Source organism: Pristiophorus japonicus, chromosome 3 (assembly GCF_044704955.1).
Source record: "Pristiophorus japonicus isolate sPriJap1 chromosome 3, sPriJap1.hap1, whole genome shotgun sequence".
NCBI classification, from domain to species: domain Eukaryota; kingdom Metazoa; phylum Chordata; class Chondrichthyes; family Pristiophoridae; genus Pristiophorus; species Pristiophorus japonicus.
The window spans coordinates 264,498,731-264,516,061 of NC_091979.1; the positions used below are offsets into that span (position 1 = coordinate 264,498,731).

The 17,331-nt window shown below is 43.3% G+C and overlaps 1 protein-coding gene across 20 annotated transcripts in view; it reads right to left on the reverse strand.

Annotated features, from left to right (window-relative positions):
• tcf7l2 (transcription factor 7 like 2) overlaps positions 1-17,331 on the reverse strand; it is a 164,009-nt gene that overhangs the window by 87,258 nt on the left and 59,420 nt on the right. For all 20 annotated transcript variants that reach the window (XR_011592753.1, XM_070876632.1, XM_070876638.1 and 17 more), the window contains exon 4: positions 8,516-8,617. Coding sequence is in view for 19 of the 20 variants with exons in the window: in XM_070876632.1 (XP_070732733.1) it covers positions 8,516-8,617 (102 nt within the window). In the remaining variant the exon portion in view is untranslated. The remainder of the gene's footprint in view (positions 1-8,515; positions 8,618-17,331) is intronic.

Consider the following 17,331-nt stretch of genomic DNA (forward strand, 5'->3'; position numbering starts at 1 on the left):
ATGCTTATTTTTGTGCTTTGTTTAGTGCTTGGTGCTTTAAATGTATTGCTTTGTTGAGTGCTTTAAATGTACTTATGCGTCGTTAATGTTGTTGTGAAGGTGTTTAATTAGTGCTTTGGAAAATCCTCTCACTTCCCTTCCCCCCCATATCCCTGGCTACCTGCGCCTGATTTCTAAAGTCTCCGCAAGGTTTTTCCGAGCGTACAAAAGTGGACACATACGCTGGCCGAAGTTAGTTTGGAGTAACTATTGGCTGTCTAAAGTAGTTTAAATAGCCAAAACAGGCGTAAGTGGCTGGTAATGCCCCCTTTTGAAAAAAAAACTAAAAAGAAACTGAACTAACTCACTGAAACTGGAGCAAACTAAATGTGAAGAATTACGATTTTTAAGATATTCCCAAAAAAACTAGTTGCTCCAAAAAAATAGGAGCAACTCCTGTGGAAACTTAGCCCCTATGATTCTGCGATTCCATTGCCATGGCTATCTTGCTCTACTGCCAGGCTAAGAATTTGGCTTTGTGAAGTAGTGACTGGCAGCAGACTTTCAGGACTGGAGTCAATTTTTACTTATTCAATGTTTTGACCAAGAGCATACATCACATAAAACACTTTTATTTTTAACCTGTGCTGGCTTGAGGGCAGTGGCACAGAATGGTGTAGTGCCAGTCTACCATGTATTAGGACAAAGGTGTACAGTCATCCACTGAGTTGCCAACCTCTGCCATGCCATCATGGAGAGAGATGAAGAGCTTCACTACACGGAAGAAATGAAAATCACCTCAGGCCTTTAATAGCAAAACTCGGAACAATACTGACAGTAGTCCAGCAGGTGAGTTACTCTTCTGACCACAAATGATTAGTCACGCAGGAAACCCAAAGAGTGAGAAAATACCTTAAAGAGAAGGAACTAGTTTATAATGTGCCCATAACTATAGATACCTTTCTGCTGGTGCGTAATATCTACTGGGAAATACTGAAGTGGAATGAGGGCGTCAATAATAATTCTAATTTCTGTCATGTTGTCCCACTTCAGCATTTGTTCATTTTTTTCCCAACCACTTTTATTATAAATAATTCTAAAAACAAAAGTGGTGAAATTTTCAAAATATAGGAGCTTCCACCAGTGGATCAGTGAGTAAACACACGACAGTTGAGGTTCTAAGCCAAACAAATCCAGAAGGTCCTCACTTTAATCACTAGTCTGTGGAGGGTCAGAAGAGGTGGCAATAGCAGCACTGCTATTGGCCTCAGTACTCCTGCACTATGGTGCGTGGGGAGAAGGACGAGAATAAAAAATCATCAGCCTGGGTTCCCATTCACAATCACTATCAAGTGACCCCGCTGCAAATTACGCATATAAACAATGAATGGGCCAAGGATATCATCCCAAGCCCACTGTCAAATTGCCTTGAAAACTCACTGCCCGGGTTCACCTCTGAATAAGGATCAATCAGGGATGATATTACAGAGTTGCCATGCCAATGGAACCATGGCCGAAGCACAAGCTAGCATCATCAGGGTGTTGGAAGGCTGGGAAAATAATAAAATCACCCGTAGTGGAGAATGTTACTTAGTCACTTTAAAATACAAATAAAGGAGGGTTCAAATGTTGAGTGGGCTTCAATTTTTTGATGAGCAATACATGAAACTGTTACTTTAAAAAAAAAACATACATCAGAAGAAATTCCACTCCACCCCCCCACCCGCCCGCCAGGCCTCATCTCTTCGGAAGGCTGCAGCTGTGCATTTCCAGCCGTCTGCAACTTGACCGAGCTTCTCTGGCAGTGCATGGTACAGTGACAGACAAGGCCAGTGTGAATTCAACCAAGAATGGCGCTGCACCTGATCCTCAATGACTGGAGAAGGGTAGTGGATTCGGCAAATTTGACAGCATGCAACTAAAACATTTTATAATTTTAAATATGACGGAGGGTTAAGTGCATTAAGACCGTCACTCTCCTCAAAAGGAGGTTATTAAATGTTCAGAGAAAAATGTTCAGGGGAATAGAAAAACTACAAATGCTGAAAATACATAGCAAACCCAACTTCAGTAAACATTCTCCTCAGATAAAACACTGGTACATTATTAAAATACAACATTATCAAAATGGGCAAATAAAACTGACGAGTGCTTGAAATGAGTTATCAGCATCTGAAAGAAAAAGTTCAAAGTTTTAGTTATGATTCTTCATTAAGATTCAGGAGTGACCTTTCATCACGACACTGGCTAAGATCAGCTAGCTCAGCACAGACCAGGGATGTAACCTTCCGAGTCTGGATGGTTCAGGTACCAGGTGAATGAGGGTGCTTGCGCATTTTGTTTTTATTTTTAATGTCCATCAGAGCCTCCGGCCAGCAGAGCTATATAAATCTTGTGCTCATTGTCAATTTTGTTTTTAAAATTCAGCCTCAAAAAAATTAAGATCCCCAACCTCCTGGAAAAAATTAATTGCAACAACTATGTAGTTAACGGTGTGAACCGTTTGAAGAATAAGGAAAATGTTTCCTCCATTCGGCGCAACATTACTCATGGCAAAATTAAACGCAAAGCCAGCCTGTTTCATGGCAGCAATTTCAAGAGATTCTTTGCTGTGCAAAATACTGCCCCAAATGCTATTCTCAACTCTAAGTACAGATTGCTGTTCAAATAAACCCGACTTACAAATTATGGGCCCAAGTTTCGGCCTCAATTGCTCCTGATTTTTTGGAGCAACTGGTGTAGAACGGAGTATCTTAGAAATTCAAATTCTCGGCATGTAGTTTGCTCCAGTTCTAGTCAGTTAGAGCAGTTTCACTTTGGAACAGAATTTCTTTTTCAAAAGGGGGCGAGTCCAGCCACTTACGCCTGTTTTCAAAGTTTCAGCAATGAAAACTTACTCCAAACTAACTTAGAATTTTTGTACACTCAAAAAAACCTTGTCTACACTTTAGAAAATCAGGCGTAGGTTACAAATCAGGCATAGGGAATGGGGGGGGGGGGGGGGGGGGGTTTAAAGGGAAGTTTACAAACATGAAACACTTCAGTTTTACAAATAAAGAGCCATCATCAATAATAAACGATAAAAACATCAATAAATCAACCAATAAATCAATCAAAATAAATTGATAAGAAATAATTATTTCTTTAAAAAATCAATAAAACAAAACATTTTCTACTTACCGACTGCAGCACCGGGAGCCCTCCAACAGCGTGCTGGGATGCCCCTCAGTGTGTCTCTGTGTGTGTCTCTGTCTGTCTGTCTGTGTGTGTCTCTCACTCTCTGTCAGTGTCTGTGTTTCTGACAGCGAGGGGAGGGGGAGGAGGGGGATAGAGGAAGAGGGGGGGGGCAGAGGGGGAGGGGGAGAAGGGGGAGGGAAGGGGGAGAAGGGGGAGGGAAGGGGGAGAAGGGGAAGGCGGGGGCAGGAGAAGAGGAAGGGGGGAGGAGGAGAAGGGGAAGGGGGGGAGGAGGAGAAGGGGAATGGGGGGAGGAGGAGAAGGGGAATGGGGGGAGGAGGAGAAGGGGAATGGGGGGAGGAGAAGGGGAAGGGGGGGGAAGAGGAGAAGGGGAAGGGGGGGGAAGAGGAGAAGGGGAAGGGGGGAGGAGGAGAAGGGGAAAGGGGGGGAAGAGAAGGGGAATTGGGGGGGGGGGAAGAAGAGAAAGGGAAAGCGAGGGGGGGAGAAGGGGAAAGGGGGGAAAGGAAAGGAGAAGGGGGAGGGAGGCTGAACGGGCCGGGCCCAAGATTTCGGGCAGGGCCCGTCCCCAGCACCAGATTTACAGGTAGGTAGCGTTGGGTCGGGTCGGGGGGAGCGCGGGTCGGGGTCAGGAGCGCGGGTCGGGTTGGGGGGGGGGGGGGGGGGGGGGGGGCCGTCGGTCGGTAGGGAGCATGGGTCGGGAGTGTGGGTCGGGGGGAGGTCGAGGTCGGTTCGGGTCGGGGGGGGTGGGGGGGTCGGGAGGTCAGGTCGGTTGGGTGTGGTGTGGTGTGGGGGGGGGGGGGGGTCCGGTCCGGGGGCGGGGGGGTCGGGTCGGGGTCCGGTCCGGTCCAGGGGCGGGGGGGGGGGGGGGGGGGAGTCGGGTCGGGTCGGGAGGAAGCAGGAGCTGGGCATGGGAGGCAGCCTTATGCACGCAGCCCGAGTGAGGCCATTCAGCCAGGGCTAGGGGCTGCATGCTTCGGGCCTCTCCCACACAGTTTTGGGCAGAGGTCCCGGCACGGTTTTCAGCGCAGGGACGTAGCTCCGCCCCCTACAGCTCGTGCTGCGCCGCGCCCGCCTCAAGAGGGCCTCCAGGGAACCGGAGAATCTGGAAGTTTTTTTAAGGCGCACTTTGTGGCGCGAAAAACGGGCGTCCAGGTTTGGCGCGGCCCGAAACTTGGGCCCATTAAGTGCATCAAGACCTTCAGTCCCCTCAAATGGTAAGAGAAAAAAAGGGGGGGGGGCTATAAATGTTGAAAATACTAAATCTTTCATACCTGAAAATTGGCCTTATTGTGCTTTCTACTTCAGTTCAGCTCACACCGACATTGTGTTAGAATTCATTGAACCACAAAAATATAGGCCAGGAATATAACCCATCTTTCAAAAATTGTCTTTGCTGACTAAACTACCTTCCTGTCTCCTTATCCCCACCACCCACTCCTGCTTGCCATCCCACGCTGGGATAAAGGGAGCAGTTTCAACTAAGTAGATGTGGCACACAGACACTGCACCTCTGTGATCTGAACTAAACAAGCATTTCTGATGTAAAAGTGCCTCTGATGTCACTGGGTCTCAAAGTCAGATTATTTATATTAGCAGTGCCATCAATGGCATGGTATCAAGGAAAACTGCCTTGCAAAGCTCCTTGGCTAAATCAGATCTGTGGAGGGCACTTGATGCCAGTTTCCTCTGGCGCCCAAATGGAGATCTCACCTGGAAATGTGAATTTGCTTTTTCTTTTAAAAGAAAAGTTCTAAAATCTTGTAAGTCTCCCATTAAAGCTCCGTCTTTCTGCACTTCTGATAAATTACAACTGTAAGCGACATTAGTTGTTCTGTGCCTTGAGCAATTTCTTTCCAATTACATTCTTGAAATAGTGCCATTAACTGCCTCACTAGCTTGATTACCCACTTTGTCCAGCTGTTTTGATTGTGCTAAGTTTGATAGCCAGCCATGTGCATCTACTAAAATGCAAAGCTTCATTTTAGCAACTTCTTTTTATTATATATAGAAAAGGAAGAATATCCGACTTCTGTGAACAATAAAAGTCACAAAGCATGCATTTCTTTTAATTACATTTTAAGTACGTGGATAATTATTAAAAGTACTCCATACTGTTCTTTATGACAGTTTTGTGAGCCACAACAGAATGACCTCTGGCACCAGCATCATGTATTACTTTTACTGCTTGGCTGAAAGTTGCTGCTTCTGGGCCACAACAGCTGCTGAGCAGAGCAGGCAGCGTTAAAAAAACCACATGCAATACTGCCAGGAAGTATATCCATGATCTAAACTCATCAAAACAATAAAACTATAATATAGATACTGAACATGCAATTAATGAAAACGAGAAGCACGCATTACAAATTTTGAGGGACAGACCATTTAACTCCAAAGTACCATCAGACTAGCGGGAGTTGGGGTACATCGCCCGACACTCTAAATCCATCAATTCCTCAATTACATTTTTGCATTGTCACACTTTTATTTTGATGCTTCAAACTTCAAACCTTTCCGAATGTTTCTTTTTCGGGTGCCTTTAGGATTATGGGGGCTGGCTAGGAGGTAGATTAAGCTAAAGTGCAAGGCCATTTGATGTGACTGGGTTACTGTCTGCAATGATCAGCAATACATTCTCACTAACCCTGGTCAACCTCGGAAGACACTGGACTTGGGGATGGTTTCTTTATCTTTGTACATTTCAGCAGCACCTTATCAGACTTGTTTAACTTCCTATCCTTGACTCAGCAGGTCATTGTGGCAACATTTACAACTGGGTGTCGGAATATTTGCAAGTTATGCACGTGGATCTTTTAACATAATTTCAGTTTTGATTTCCAAGTAAATTGCATCTGTACTTATCTCCACTTGACATATAAAACACTGTATCTACGCACAGCTGTTCATATCTTTAACCAACATCTTGAACAAAACAACGAGCAGAAATCTCACTACTTTTGATACCTTTTTGCATGGGGGAGTAGGAGTCAGGTTTAATATCCGATTCTTACTAAATGGAACTTTGTGATTTACAACAAGCCCCACACTATATGGTGTGCTCAAATAACTTTTCCACCTTCAGTCATGCAGTGCAACAGCATCTGGCATACGTACAAGGCAGATTAGTGTTCGAGGAAGGTATGCTTAGAATTTGGTGAAAATCAACCTGTCATGTTACTGAATTGTAATGTTGGATGTAAAGCAGTCACATAATCATCGGTATCGCGCAGTAGGAAGATTTCCTCTGCTCGCTATCTGTAGCGAAATCATAAACACATTCTTTGTGATTTTGCTTTGAACAGAAGCATGTGCAACCTGCAGAATATTGGTCAGCAGCCATATGTTCAATTATTAGGGGATTTACAATGTTTGCATTCAACAGGACGAGAACGGACATCAGAGATGCACAACAGCACATGGCTGATGAACTTTTCTAACAGGTTGCACAGGAACACATCACACAATTTAAATTGGGCATTTCAGTTCCAAAATGTTACGTCAATACACAGAGCAACAGATGTTAAGCAACTATTTATCGAGTTCAATTCCATACAAAGTTCCGAATATCGTCTATCGCGACCAAAACCTGCACTGCACACAATGTAAGCTTTTCACTGTTGATATAAATTAAACGGTGTTTCTAAACACTATCGTCTCACAAGTCGAGAACCAGTTATTGAAGTGTTTGTACGAAAACAGGAATACAAACTACACACTTTTCTGCACACTTATTTTGCTCAATTTTGAAAAGAGAAAACTCACCCAAGTACAGTTACTTTGATCGTCTTGGGCAATAAGCAAAAATTTTAACAGGCACCAAAGTTGATAAAGGGAACCGTATCTTGGAATTTCCTGAGGTTTGGTCCGTCACATAGAAGAGTTCACATCCAACTATAATGGGCAGAGCAGTTATCTAAAACACTCCACCAAAAGTCACCAGGCCACCAATTTATTTTGCTCTTGTTCGCGAGAAAGGGAAAGAATTCTTGCCAAATAAAAGAAACAATACATAGTCCGAGACACACAAAAATATTTTTCTTTCATTGTTGGTTCATTTGCACATCAGCAACACACTAAATACCATCAACAGCAGTAAAGAAACCACCAAAATTCATGCATAATAGATGTTGCCAGAAAACTACCATAAAGCCTGGCTCCAGTCTTTTTAGATAAATAGCACCAGAATAATATCTTATAAATTTAACAATTGGATTATTAATCGGGGCTTGATAATATAACAAAGGACAGCATACAGGTGTTTTGTTAGCAGCTGTAGTGGATCACAGAATGATAATTGGGGTCAAGGAATGACCTATTGTGCAGTGTTCAGACCGTCATTGAAGCAGAGCAAAGAGCACTGCTTAGGGTTCACTTGTGCTTGTGAATACAGAACAGGAATGCTGCGGGAAAGGGAAAAGGACATCATGATCTTGTACAACTCTATAACTACTTTTATACTGGTACCATTTTAATATAAGTCCCAAGAGACCGAGGTCCCTGAGCGAGCTCTTGGCACTCATTCTGATAAATCTGGCTCCCTTAACTGAGCAACAGACTCACAGGCCCACAAAGATCAGGGTCTACAAGTCTGCTGTTGGGATAAGAGAGCCACATTTAGCAGGATAAATGCCAGGAGATGGTGCATGAGCCATGGTCTCCCAGAAGTCACATTAGAAATGGCCAATATAAAGTATCAAGTGCCACAACCGCAACACTCACTTCCGCTCCAGAGCTCTGCTGTGCAGCTTTTGTAAACTGGATCAGGGAAGACAACATTAAAACACTTGTGGCCACACTTCCAGGTCTGGCACGGTCAGTGGGACTCCTTTTTACTTCACTGTGGTTGTAATCACTGGGGAAAGTTACCTTGCAACACCTCTACATACAATACCACCAGTTGAAATATGTTTTGGTGCTTTGGAGGCTTCCACTTTACAGGATCAACTGGTAATCTATTTTCTACTGATGTTGAGCCCTATTTCAGAGGCTTCTGAAAGTAACGAGCAGAGCACATTTTTAAAAAGTAGTGTTTTTTTTCCCTCTTGCCAAGGGCCAGAAACAGCAACCATACTTGCTTGGCATAAATCTGGCAAATATCTGTTTGTTCATTTGGTAAAAATTGATACAGTTCCTTCCTTAGCAAAAAGTACATCATACACGATAGTTTATCACATATCACTGTGTGCCGAAGTCTTTGGTACACATTAGCAGCAATAAGAGCAGTATGTTAAACATAGCTCATTTAACATCAGTTTTATTTTTGTCAGATACTACTTTAAAAAAAAAACATCAGGCTCCAATTGATCCCACTAAAGCAAAGAAAATGCATCTAGCCACTACTTACAACAATATGTGCTGGAGATGGAGACCTAGCATCCTTGAGTCCTTGCCTACCCTGTAGGCTCCCTGCCTGTACATCAATCAATGGCCATTTCATCTGCAGGTACTGGATATGGGAAACAGAATAAAGGAAGATGATTAAAATAAAAGAAAACAAAAATCCATAAATACAAATGAACATAAACACAAAATGAGAAAATATAAAGATGAATTGCCGTAAGCAAAACATCTGCTGTGATGAAGAATAATGTCCCTGACAGAGATTTGTATAATTGTTTTACCTTCCACAACATGCACATTTGTACCAACTATTCAATACAACAATAAAACTGGGCTAGTTTGTGAATTTACTTCCATTTGCAAAATAGCACTAACACCCCTTTTTATTGAATCCTCCTGTTTTCTTTCTATACCTGTAATCATGCTGAATCCAATTCCCTGGTTCCCAACTCTTATCGGATCTACCACACCAACATGTGTTTAAGCACTCAAGCAGTGAGATGACTGGGTCAAAATTGAAAAAGGAACACACAGGTTAGGAACAGGGTGCACATAAATAGGCAAAAATAAACTTTACAGAATTGACTGGGCTGGGTTGGGGGAATAATACTGAGCTGGATAAACTCTTAATTTGATGGAAGGAATCGATGCAGTTGAGTAGAACTTCAATGGAGTTGAGGTGATGAGTTCTAAGGGGAAACTAGCACTAGAATTTAAACTAGCAAGGTGGCAAGCTGTTTGTTAAAAATTCAGAATTATACTCTACCACAATTTTTGTTATCAATACTCTAAAGAGGCAGTATCCCCACACTAACAGAATACCAAAGAAGAAGCATTAATATCAAAGTAGTGGAATATGCCAGCATTCTAGCTCTGGAAACCGAACTATTACATTCCAGGTTAGCAAGGCTGATTAAAGTGGAATACTCAAACTAAACATAACCCAATTTCGCTACGCATTACTGTAAAAAGGCATTGTTTGTAAAGATACTGCGTGAATTACTTTGCTGGAAAATAACACTAATGATTAAAATAGCACATGTTTTTTTCCCCGCTTAGAAACTTGTAAAAGATTAATTCTAGCCAATTCTTGCTTGTCAAACAGAGGTCCAAATATTGACCATTGCAACTATTTAATAACACTTCTAAATCATAAAAAATCAGATTTTCTCAAGGCATTGGATTTTTAGCATTGCCTCTAGGGATTCTAAAGAATGTGCACATGGAATACATCACACATATCTTCTCAGAAAAGATCTTCAATCAAGCTGACCTGTCATGGAACTATGACTTAATAGTTATCTCCAAACCCAACTGGTTAGATGCAGGTGTTCAAGTAATGTTATTATTTTTTTAAAAGCATACAGGGGTATTTGTTGAAGAAATACAAAGTAAAATATATTATTAAAATATCTAAATTGCGGCCTCTCCAGGTGCATACGATGTGCGCCGCGCCTGAAGGGGCCTCACAAGTTCCAGGTTTAGGCGCACAAAGCGCATGGGCCGAAATCCAGCACTTGCAAACAGTCAAAATTCATTTTGACAGTTCCAACGCACACAAAAGTAAAGGGTCTCCGTGGGCAGAGATTTAGGCTATTTGCCAAATCTTGTCCAGCAAATGTCCTTAAAACTCTTATTACACCTGGTAACAGCAGGCTTTCACCAGCATTAGAAATTTAAAAGATAGAAAAATTAAATGTTATCACTAATTTTTATATCCCTTAAGATAAGTTTATTTCTAACCCAATGAAAACATTTTTAACACATTTTCAAAAAAATAAATATTTTCCTAAAACATTTAATTTAATTCAATTTAAATTCATTTTAAATATGAGGTGCTTTTTTTTTATTTATTGTGTTGCGTTTCTGTGTTTAGGGGGGTATTGCGGACCGGAAGTGTTCGTTCCTCCGGGACCACCAGGTACTTCCGTAAAAAAAAATTTGGTCGGAGGTATCCGCCTGCAAGAAGCTTCCGACCGCAATTTTTGGCCCATTTTCTTGTGCTTGATAGTAAACTTCTTTCCGGTTATGGCCTACATTTCATTTGACAATATATTCTAAAACAGACATTTTGAGCCATTCTTTCATTATAAATTACTCCACCATCTTATTCGTAAGGCTGCACTTGAACTTTTTTATGTTAATCGGACAAACTTCATCTTGTAGTCGAGTGGTTTGAGGACAATGAATAATGGAGTACTATCAAAAATAGCCTCAAATCATTATTGTAAAACTGTTTCAAATTTGGATAGTTGCAATCACATTTCAGTCCTTGAAAGCTCACTATATATACATGCACACGCACATGCGCATCCACACACACACACACACATACAGTTCTGCCAACAGTTTGTGTGGCTTTGCACAATCTCTACGGATATGCTTAGAGAGGAAATCTTATGAACTAGTTTTCTAAAAAAAAATGCAGCAAGGATTTTTGATTGAAATGTTAACATCTTTTCATTTTTTTTAACATTGACTACATTCAAGTTTTGTGAATATTTTAAATAGAGTGCTTATGAGATCATGAGGAGTACTAAGTCTGACAGTGCATATGCGTGAGCACATGCATCAATACTTAAGGACTTCGATATTTGGACTTTTGTCTCTACAACTGGTAACTTAAGTTCTTTTGTCCTGTCCCGAACATTTTTTTTTGTTGGTTTTGCCAGTTTCTAAACTCGCTACCACAGGCAGTAATTGAAGCGAATAGCATAGATGCATTTAAGGGGAAGCTGGATAAACACATGAGGGAGAAATGAATAGACGGTTATGTTGATGAGGTTAGATGAAGTAGGGTGGGAGGAGGCTCGTGTGGAGCATAAACACCAGCAAGGACCTGCTGTGCCGAATAGCCTGTTTCTGTGCTGTAATTGTTATGTAAAAGAACTCGTGCTGACATCGTCATTTGGATAACTGGTTCTTAATAATTATTAATTTTATTTTTGAAAAACGTGCATCACTAGTGAGATTATTGCCGTCGCATCTCCTCCAGAACCAGATGATCAATATCAAGACAACCCAAAACAAAACTAGTTTATCCCATTAACAACAGAGACCCGAGGGAGAGGGGGTAGGGGGAGTCTCAAGAGAAACCATGAGCATGAATCCTAGTGAATCACTTTTCGAAATGAAATTCAGCTCGTTATGTCTGCAAGTGTGGTATCCAATTTCTAGATCCAACAAACTGCAAATGAATGGCCACATAATCTGTTTTTGGTGTTGGTCAGAATATTGCAATGGGATCATTTACTTCCCCCTGAGCAGACAGACAGTATAATGCCCCTCCCCACCTCCCCAACAGCTCAGTGCGACACTTAACTGCCAGGCTAGATTATGACCTCAAGTGAGACTTGAACTCACAACTTGTGAGTTTGTGACTAACTTAGGCAAGTTGTTACCTACAATCGACACTTACAGACTCAGAAGAACAGCCGCTTGAATACAAAGAAACTACTCTAGTATTACTTGTGTGGTACTTCACTAATCTAGATGCACCTAGGTATTTAGGTTTAATACCACTAAATTGCATTTTGTCCTATTGGTTCTCTGTACAGTTGTGCTTTCAGTACTCTGAACATTATCTGGATTTGCTATTTTACGTCCACAGTTTTCCCTTGAAACACTTCAATGTTAACTCTTTTTGTTCTTAAGCCAATAAAACAATCCTGACCCAGTAGAATAATCCCATTATTTAACTAACCTTCACATCAAAAATTTTAATATTTTCCAGAATTAAAATCTGAATGCATTAACGTTCCTCAAAGTACAGCATTCAATTTCCTATTATCCACTGGGATACACAAGAAGTGTTCGCACTTTCTTCATCCATGTATTTATAAGTGTTGCACCTCTCGAGGAAAAATGTTTCATAGCTGTGTAATGGCCGATTAATAGATGGTTTTGTGCTTTGGATGCATTCAAGAGGCAGTTCTTCAGAGTCAATGGGCCCAAATTTCCCCAGCCGCCAAGAGCGGCATAGTTAGGGGTGGGACGCTGACTCTTTGGGGCAAAAAAAGCGGCAAAAATGTACCTGTTAATTTGGCCACTCCCTTGTCATCAGGATCCATCTGTGTGGCGCTGCAGAGCCGGGGGGGGGGGGGGGGGGGGGGGTGCTTGAGCTCCGCATCTTGTGAAGTGCCGGCTGGGGGAGGGGGGGGCATGTCCGTTTCAGCATACACACATGCGCAATTCAGCGTGCGCGCATGCACAGTGCAACAGGAAGCTTGGCAATTGGCCAATTAAAGGGACAGCGTCCTCAGTATCATTGGTAATGGAGCATGTATAAAGGTAAGGTTTAAATATTGATTTTTGTGTGGCTGAGGCAGTGGAAAGGAGTGCTGGATAGGTGGAAGAAACATAGAAACATAGAAAATAGGTGCAGGAGTAGGCCATTCGGCCCCTCAAGCCTGCACCGCCATTCAATGAGTTCATCGCTGAACATGCAACTTCAGTACCCCATTCCTGCTTTCTCACCATACCCCTTGATCCCCCTCGTATTAAGGACTACATCTAACTCCTTTTTGAATATATTTAGTGAATTGGCCTCAACAACTTTCTGTGGTAGAGAATTCCACAGGTTCACCACGCTCTGGGTGAAGAAGTTTCTCCTCATCTCGGTCCTAAATGGCTTACCCCTTATCCTTAGACTGTGACCCCTGGTTCTGGACTTCCCCAACATTGGGAACATTCTTCCTGCATATAACCTGTCTAAACCCATCAGAATTTTAAACGTTTCTAAGAGATCCCCTCTCATTCTTCTGAACTCCAGTGAATACAAGCCCAGTTGATCCAGTCTTTCTTGATAGGTCAGTCCCGCCATCCCAGGAATCAGTCTGGTGAACCTTCGCTGCACTCCCTCAATAGCAAGAATGTCCTTCCTCAAGTTAGGAGTCCAAAACTATAAACAATATTCCAGGTGTGGCCTCACCAAGGCCCTGTACAACTGTAGTAACACCTCCCTGTCCCTGTACTCAAATCCCCTCGCTATGAAGGCCAACATGCCATTTGCTTTCTTAACCGCCTGCTGTACCTGCATGCCAACCTTCAATGACTGATGTACCATGACACCCAGGTCTCGTTGCAGCTCCCCTTTTCCTAATCTGTCACCATTCAAATAATAGTCTGTCTCTCTGTTTTTACCACCAAAGTGGATAACCTCACATTTATCCACATTATACTTCATCTGCCATGCATTTGCCCACACACCTAACCTATCCAAGTCACTCTGCAGCCTCATAGCATCCTCCTCGCAGCTCACACTGCCACCCAACTTAGTGTCATCCACAAATTTGGAGATAGTACATTTAATCCCCTCGTCTAAATCATTAATGTACAATGTAACATCTGGGGCCCCAGCACAGAACCTTGTGGTACCCCACTAGTCACTGCCTGCATTCTGAAAAGTACCCATTTACTCCTACTCTTTGCTTCGTGTCTGCCAACCAGTTCTCAATCCATGTCAGCACACTACCCCCAATCCCATGTGCTTTAACTTTGCACATTAATCTCTTGTGTGGGACCTTGTCGAAAGCCTTCTGAAAGTCCAAATACATCACATCAACTGGTTCTCCCTTGTCCACTCTACTGGAAACAACCTCAAAAAATTCCAGAAGATTTGTCAAGCACGAAAGGTGAGAAGTGTGATTTTTGAACCTGAATGTGAGACCAAAAGACGAATGGGGCAAGAGCGTGTAAGGCGAACAAAGAATTTCCTCCATGAGGAAGTGGAGAAACTAGTGACGGTCATTGAGGAGAAATGGCTGGAGCTGGATATGAGCAAGAGTGGTCCGTCAAAAGTTTTATCCAAGGAAATGAGAAGAAGATGGAACCTAGTTGTAGAAGAATACTCCGCAGGGTTCATTACCGCAAGATCTGTAAGCCAGTGCAAGAAGAAATGGCAGGACGTTGGTCAAGTAGTGAGTGTAAGTAATATCTTTAAATTGAATTGCAATTGAAAATTTGACCATCTGTATGTGTCCCATCCATCAGAAGCGCACCATGTCTGAAAATTAATGTTTTCACCTTTGCAGAAGAAATTGGCCTGCAACAAAAGGGAGAGAACTAGAACAGGACGAGAGCCGTCAAATCTGCACCAACTGTCACCCCTGGAACAGAGGGTTGCTGCCTTGCTGAGTCGCATCGACAGAAAAAGAATCAGCTCTGCACAAGCTGGACCCACACGCGAGGGTGAGTGTGAGTCATTAAAATGCATAGTCACTTTTCAAATCAACCTGCTGACTGGCCTGCTACGCATCAGACTACTCATGCCACCCATCCTGCCCCCTCCTGTGCTGCTAACCATTTTGACTGTTCTGTTGTATTTTGCAGACGACGACGACACTCAAGATCCTGAAGATCCACCAGAGGATCCAGATGTGTGCGCTCCAGACCAAGGCGGGTGGAGGGAGGAGGGGTCCATGGAAATGTGTTCACGGGGGAATGCTGACCGCAATATGGATCAGGCCATAGTACAGGGCATCACACTGCCAGAAACCTCCATGAGCTCCTCGGCAACATTCCATGGGTTCACACCTTCCGAGGTCACGGGTCCCAGTGGCAGGTGGGAAATGCATCTTGGGACACCCAGTCTCCCACCGTCCCAGCCTGTGCCTCACACTGGAAGGGTGCCACTAGGCAGACCCACAGTGAGGGGAAGGAGAAACCGACCAGTCTCTCCTGAGATGCAGCCCTCAGCAGAGGTTAATCAGGTTATGTCATTGAGTGAGACCAATGCCCTCACAAGATCACTCGTGGTGGCCTTCAGTGGGGTGTGTGATGAGGCAGCGACACTGTCGGGTGAAATCTCTGCACTGAGACAAAAAGTGAGAGCGGTCATTTCAGAGGGTGTGCTAACTGTTATGTCTTTAGATGCTCTGATAATGACTCCACAAGGCAATGTGTTGTACTTGAACTGCAGTGACTGTAGTCCTTTATTGATAACTCGAGTGAGGATCACACATGGTGGCCTGCCTTTTATACTAGGCCAGGCACACCTATACAGGTAACTTACAAGTCTCCCACTGCAGTGCCCTCTGGTGGTACATCATGTGTTATGGTACCAACAGTAAACATGTAGGATACATGACACAAACGATGGCAGATGCCATGAGGGAGCTAGCTTCTGCAATAAGGGCATAAAGGCCGGATACTCAAATGCCACTCCCACTTCAATCCACGCACCAGCCACCGGTGAGACCCAAGCTGGGTTCCCCAACCACCCCCTCACCACCATCACCGACCCTATGAGGAAGTGCACTTTCCCCGAGATGTGGGTGAGGGATGGGTGCAGTGTTTCTTTGCTGTTGTTGTTGTCGTTGTCGTTGAAGTGCACTGTAAAATATCCAATAAATTATATTTTGCATTAAAACTGAATCATGCTCCATTAGGACCACGCAACATTTAGGGCCAACTGTAAAAAGTACAGTCATGCGTGCCTGCCGCCCCTAGCCCTGGTGGGAGGGCTAGCCGGTGCATTCTGCAGTCAGCAAGGTAGGACTGCTCTATTTTCAGTTGCTGATTTATCTTTCATTTATTTTTGATGATGTTGTGCAGCTGTTCTGCTGAAGATGTTGTAATGTTGTGACGGTTTAGTGCTTTAGAATCCTCTAACTCACCGCCCCCCTCCCGCCTCCGCCGCCCCCATCTCTGGCTACCTGCGCTGATTTCTTAAATGTAGGTAAGGTTTTTCTGTGCCTACAAAAAGTGGCCACATAAACTGGCCTAAGTTAGTTTGGAGTAACTTTCAGCTTGCCAAATTTGCTTCTATGGCCAGAAGAGGCGTAAGTGGCTTGTCACACCCCCTTTTGGAGAGAACAAACTAAACTAGAAAAAAACCTAACTAACTGACTTACACTGGAGCAAGTTAAATGGGGAAATTGGCGATTTTTAAGTTACTCCAAGAAAAGCTACTTACTCCAAAAGAAAACGGGACAACTCTTGGGGAAATCTGAGCCCAGTAAGTGAAGATTGTAGGTAACAAGTTGGCTCAGTTGGTCACAAAGTCAGACATATTTCACACAAGGACCCTCTCATTTTCAACTCATCAATCTGGGATGGATCTAAACCCAAGTCCCAACAAGTGAAATGCCATAATGCATTTGCACTGCAATACTCAGTCCTATATCAGTACTATAATAAGAACATAAGAAATAGGAGCAGGAGTAGGCCATAAGGCCCCTCGAGCCTGCTCCGCCATTTAATACGATCATGGCTGATCCGATCATGGACGATCCGATTATGGACTCAGGTCCACTTCCCCGCCCGCTCCCCATAACCCCTTATCGGTTAAGAAGCTATCTGTGTCTTAAAGTTATTCAATGTCCCGGCTTCCACAGCTCTCTGAGGCAATGAATTCCACAGATTTACAACCCTCAGAGAAGAAATTCCTCCTCATCGCAGTTTTAAATGGGAGGCCCCTTATTCTAAGATTATGCCCCTAGTTCGAGTCGCCCCCATCAGTGGAAGCATCCTCTCTGCATCCACCTTGACTAGCCCCCTCATAATCTTATACGTTTAGACAAAATCACCTCTCATTCTTCATAATTCCAATGAGTAGAGGCCTAAAACCAGGCACTCCCTGACCTCTAACTTACTCTACTCATAGGACCAATATAAACCAGACCCACTTATGTGCTTGGTTTCATGTCTGAATAAATTTGGATGCATACTAGTGTAAATCAGCAACGGGTTCCATATATAACTCCCATCTCAACTAGGCCTCCCTAGTTCTGCCACTACATTTCCTTTCTGCAAATACTGCTTCAGTCCATCACTTCTACATGTGAGGACTTACCATCAGCAAAAGACCTTCATGGATGC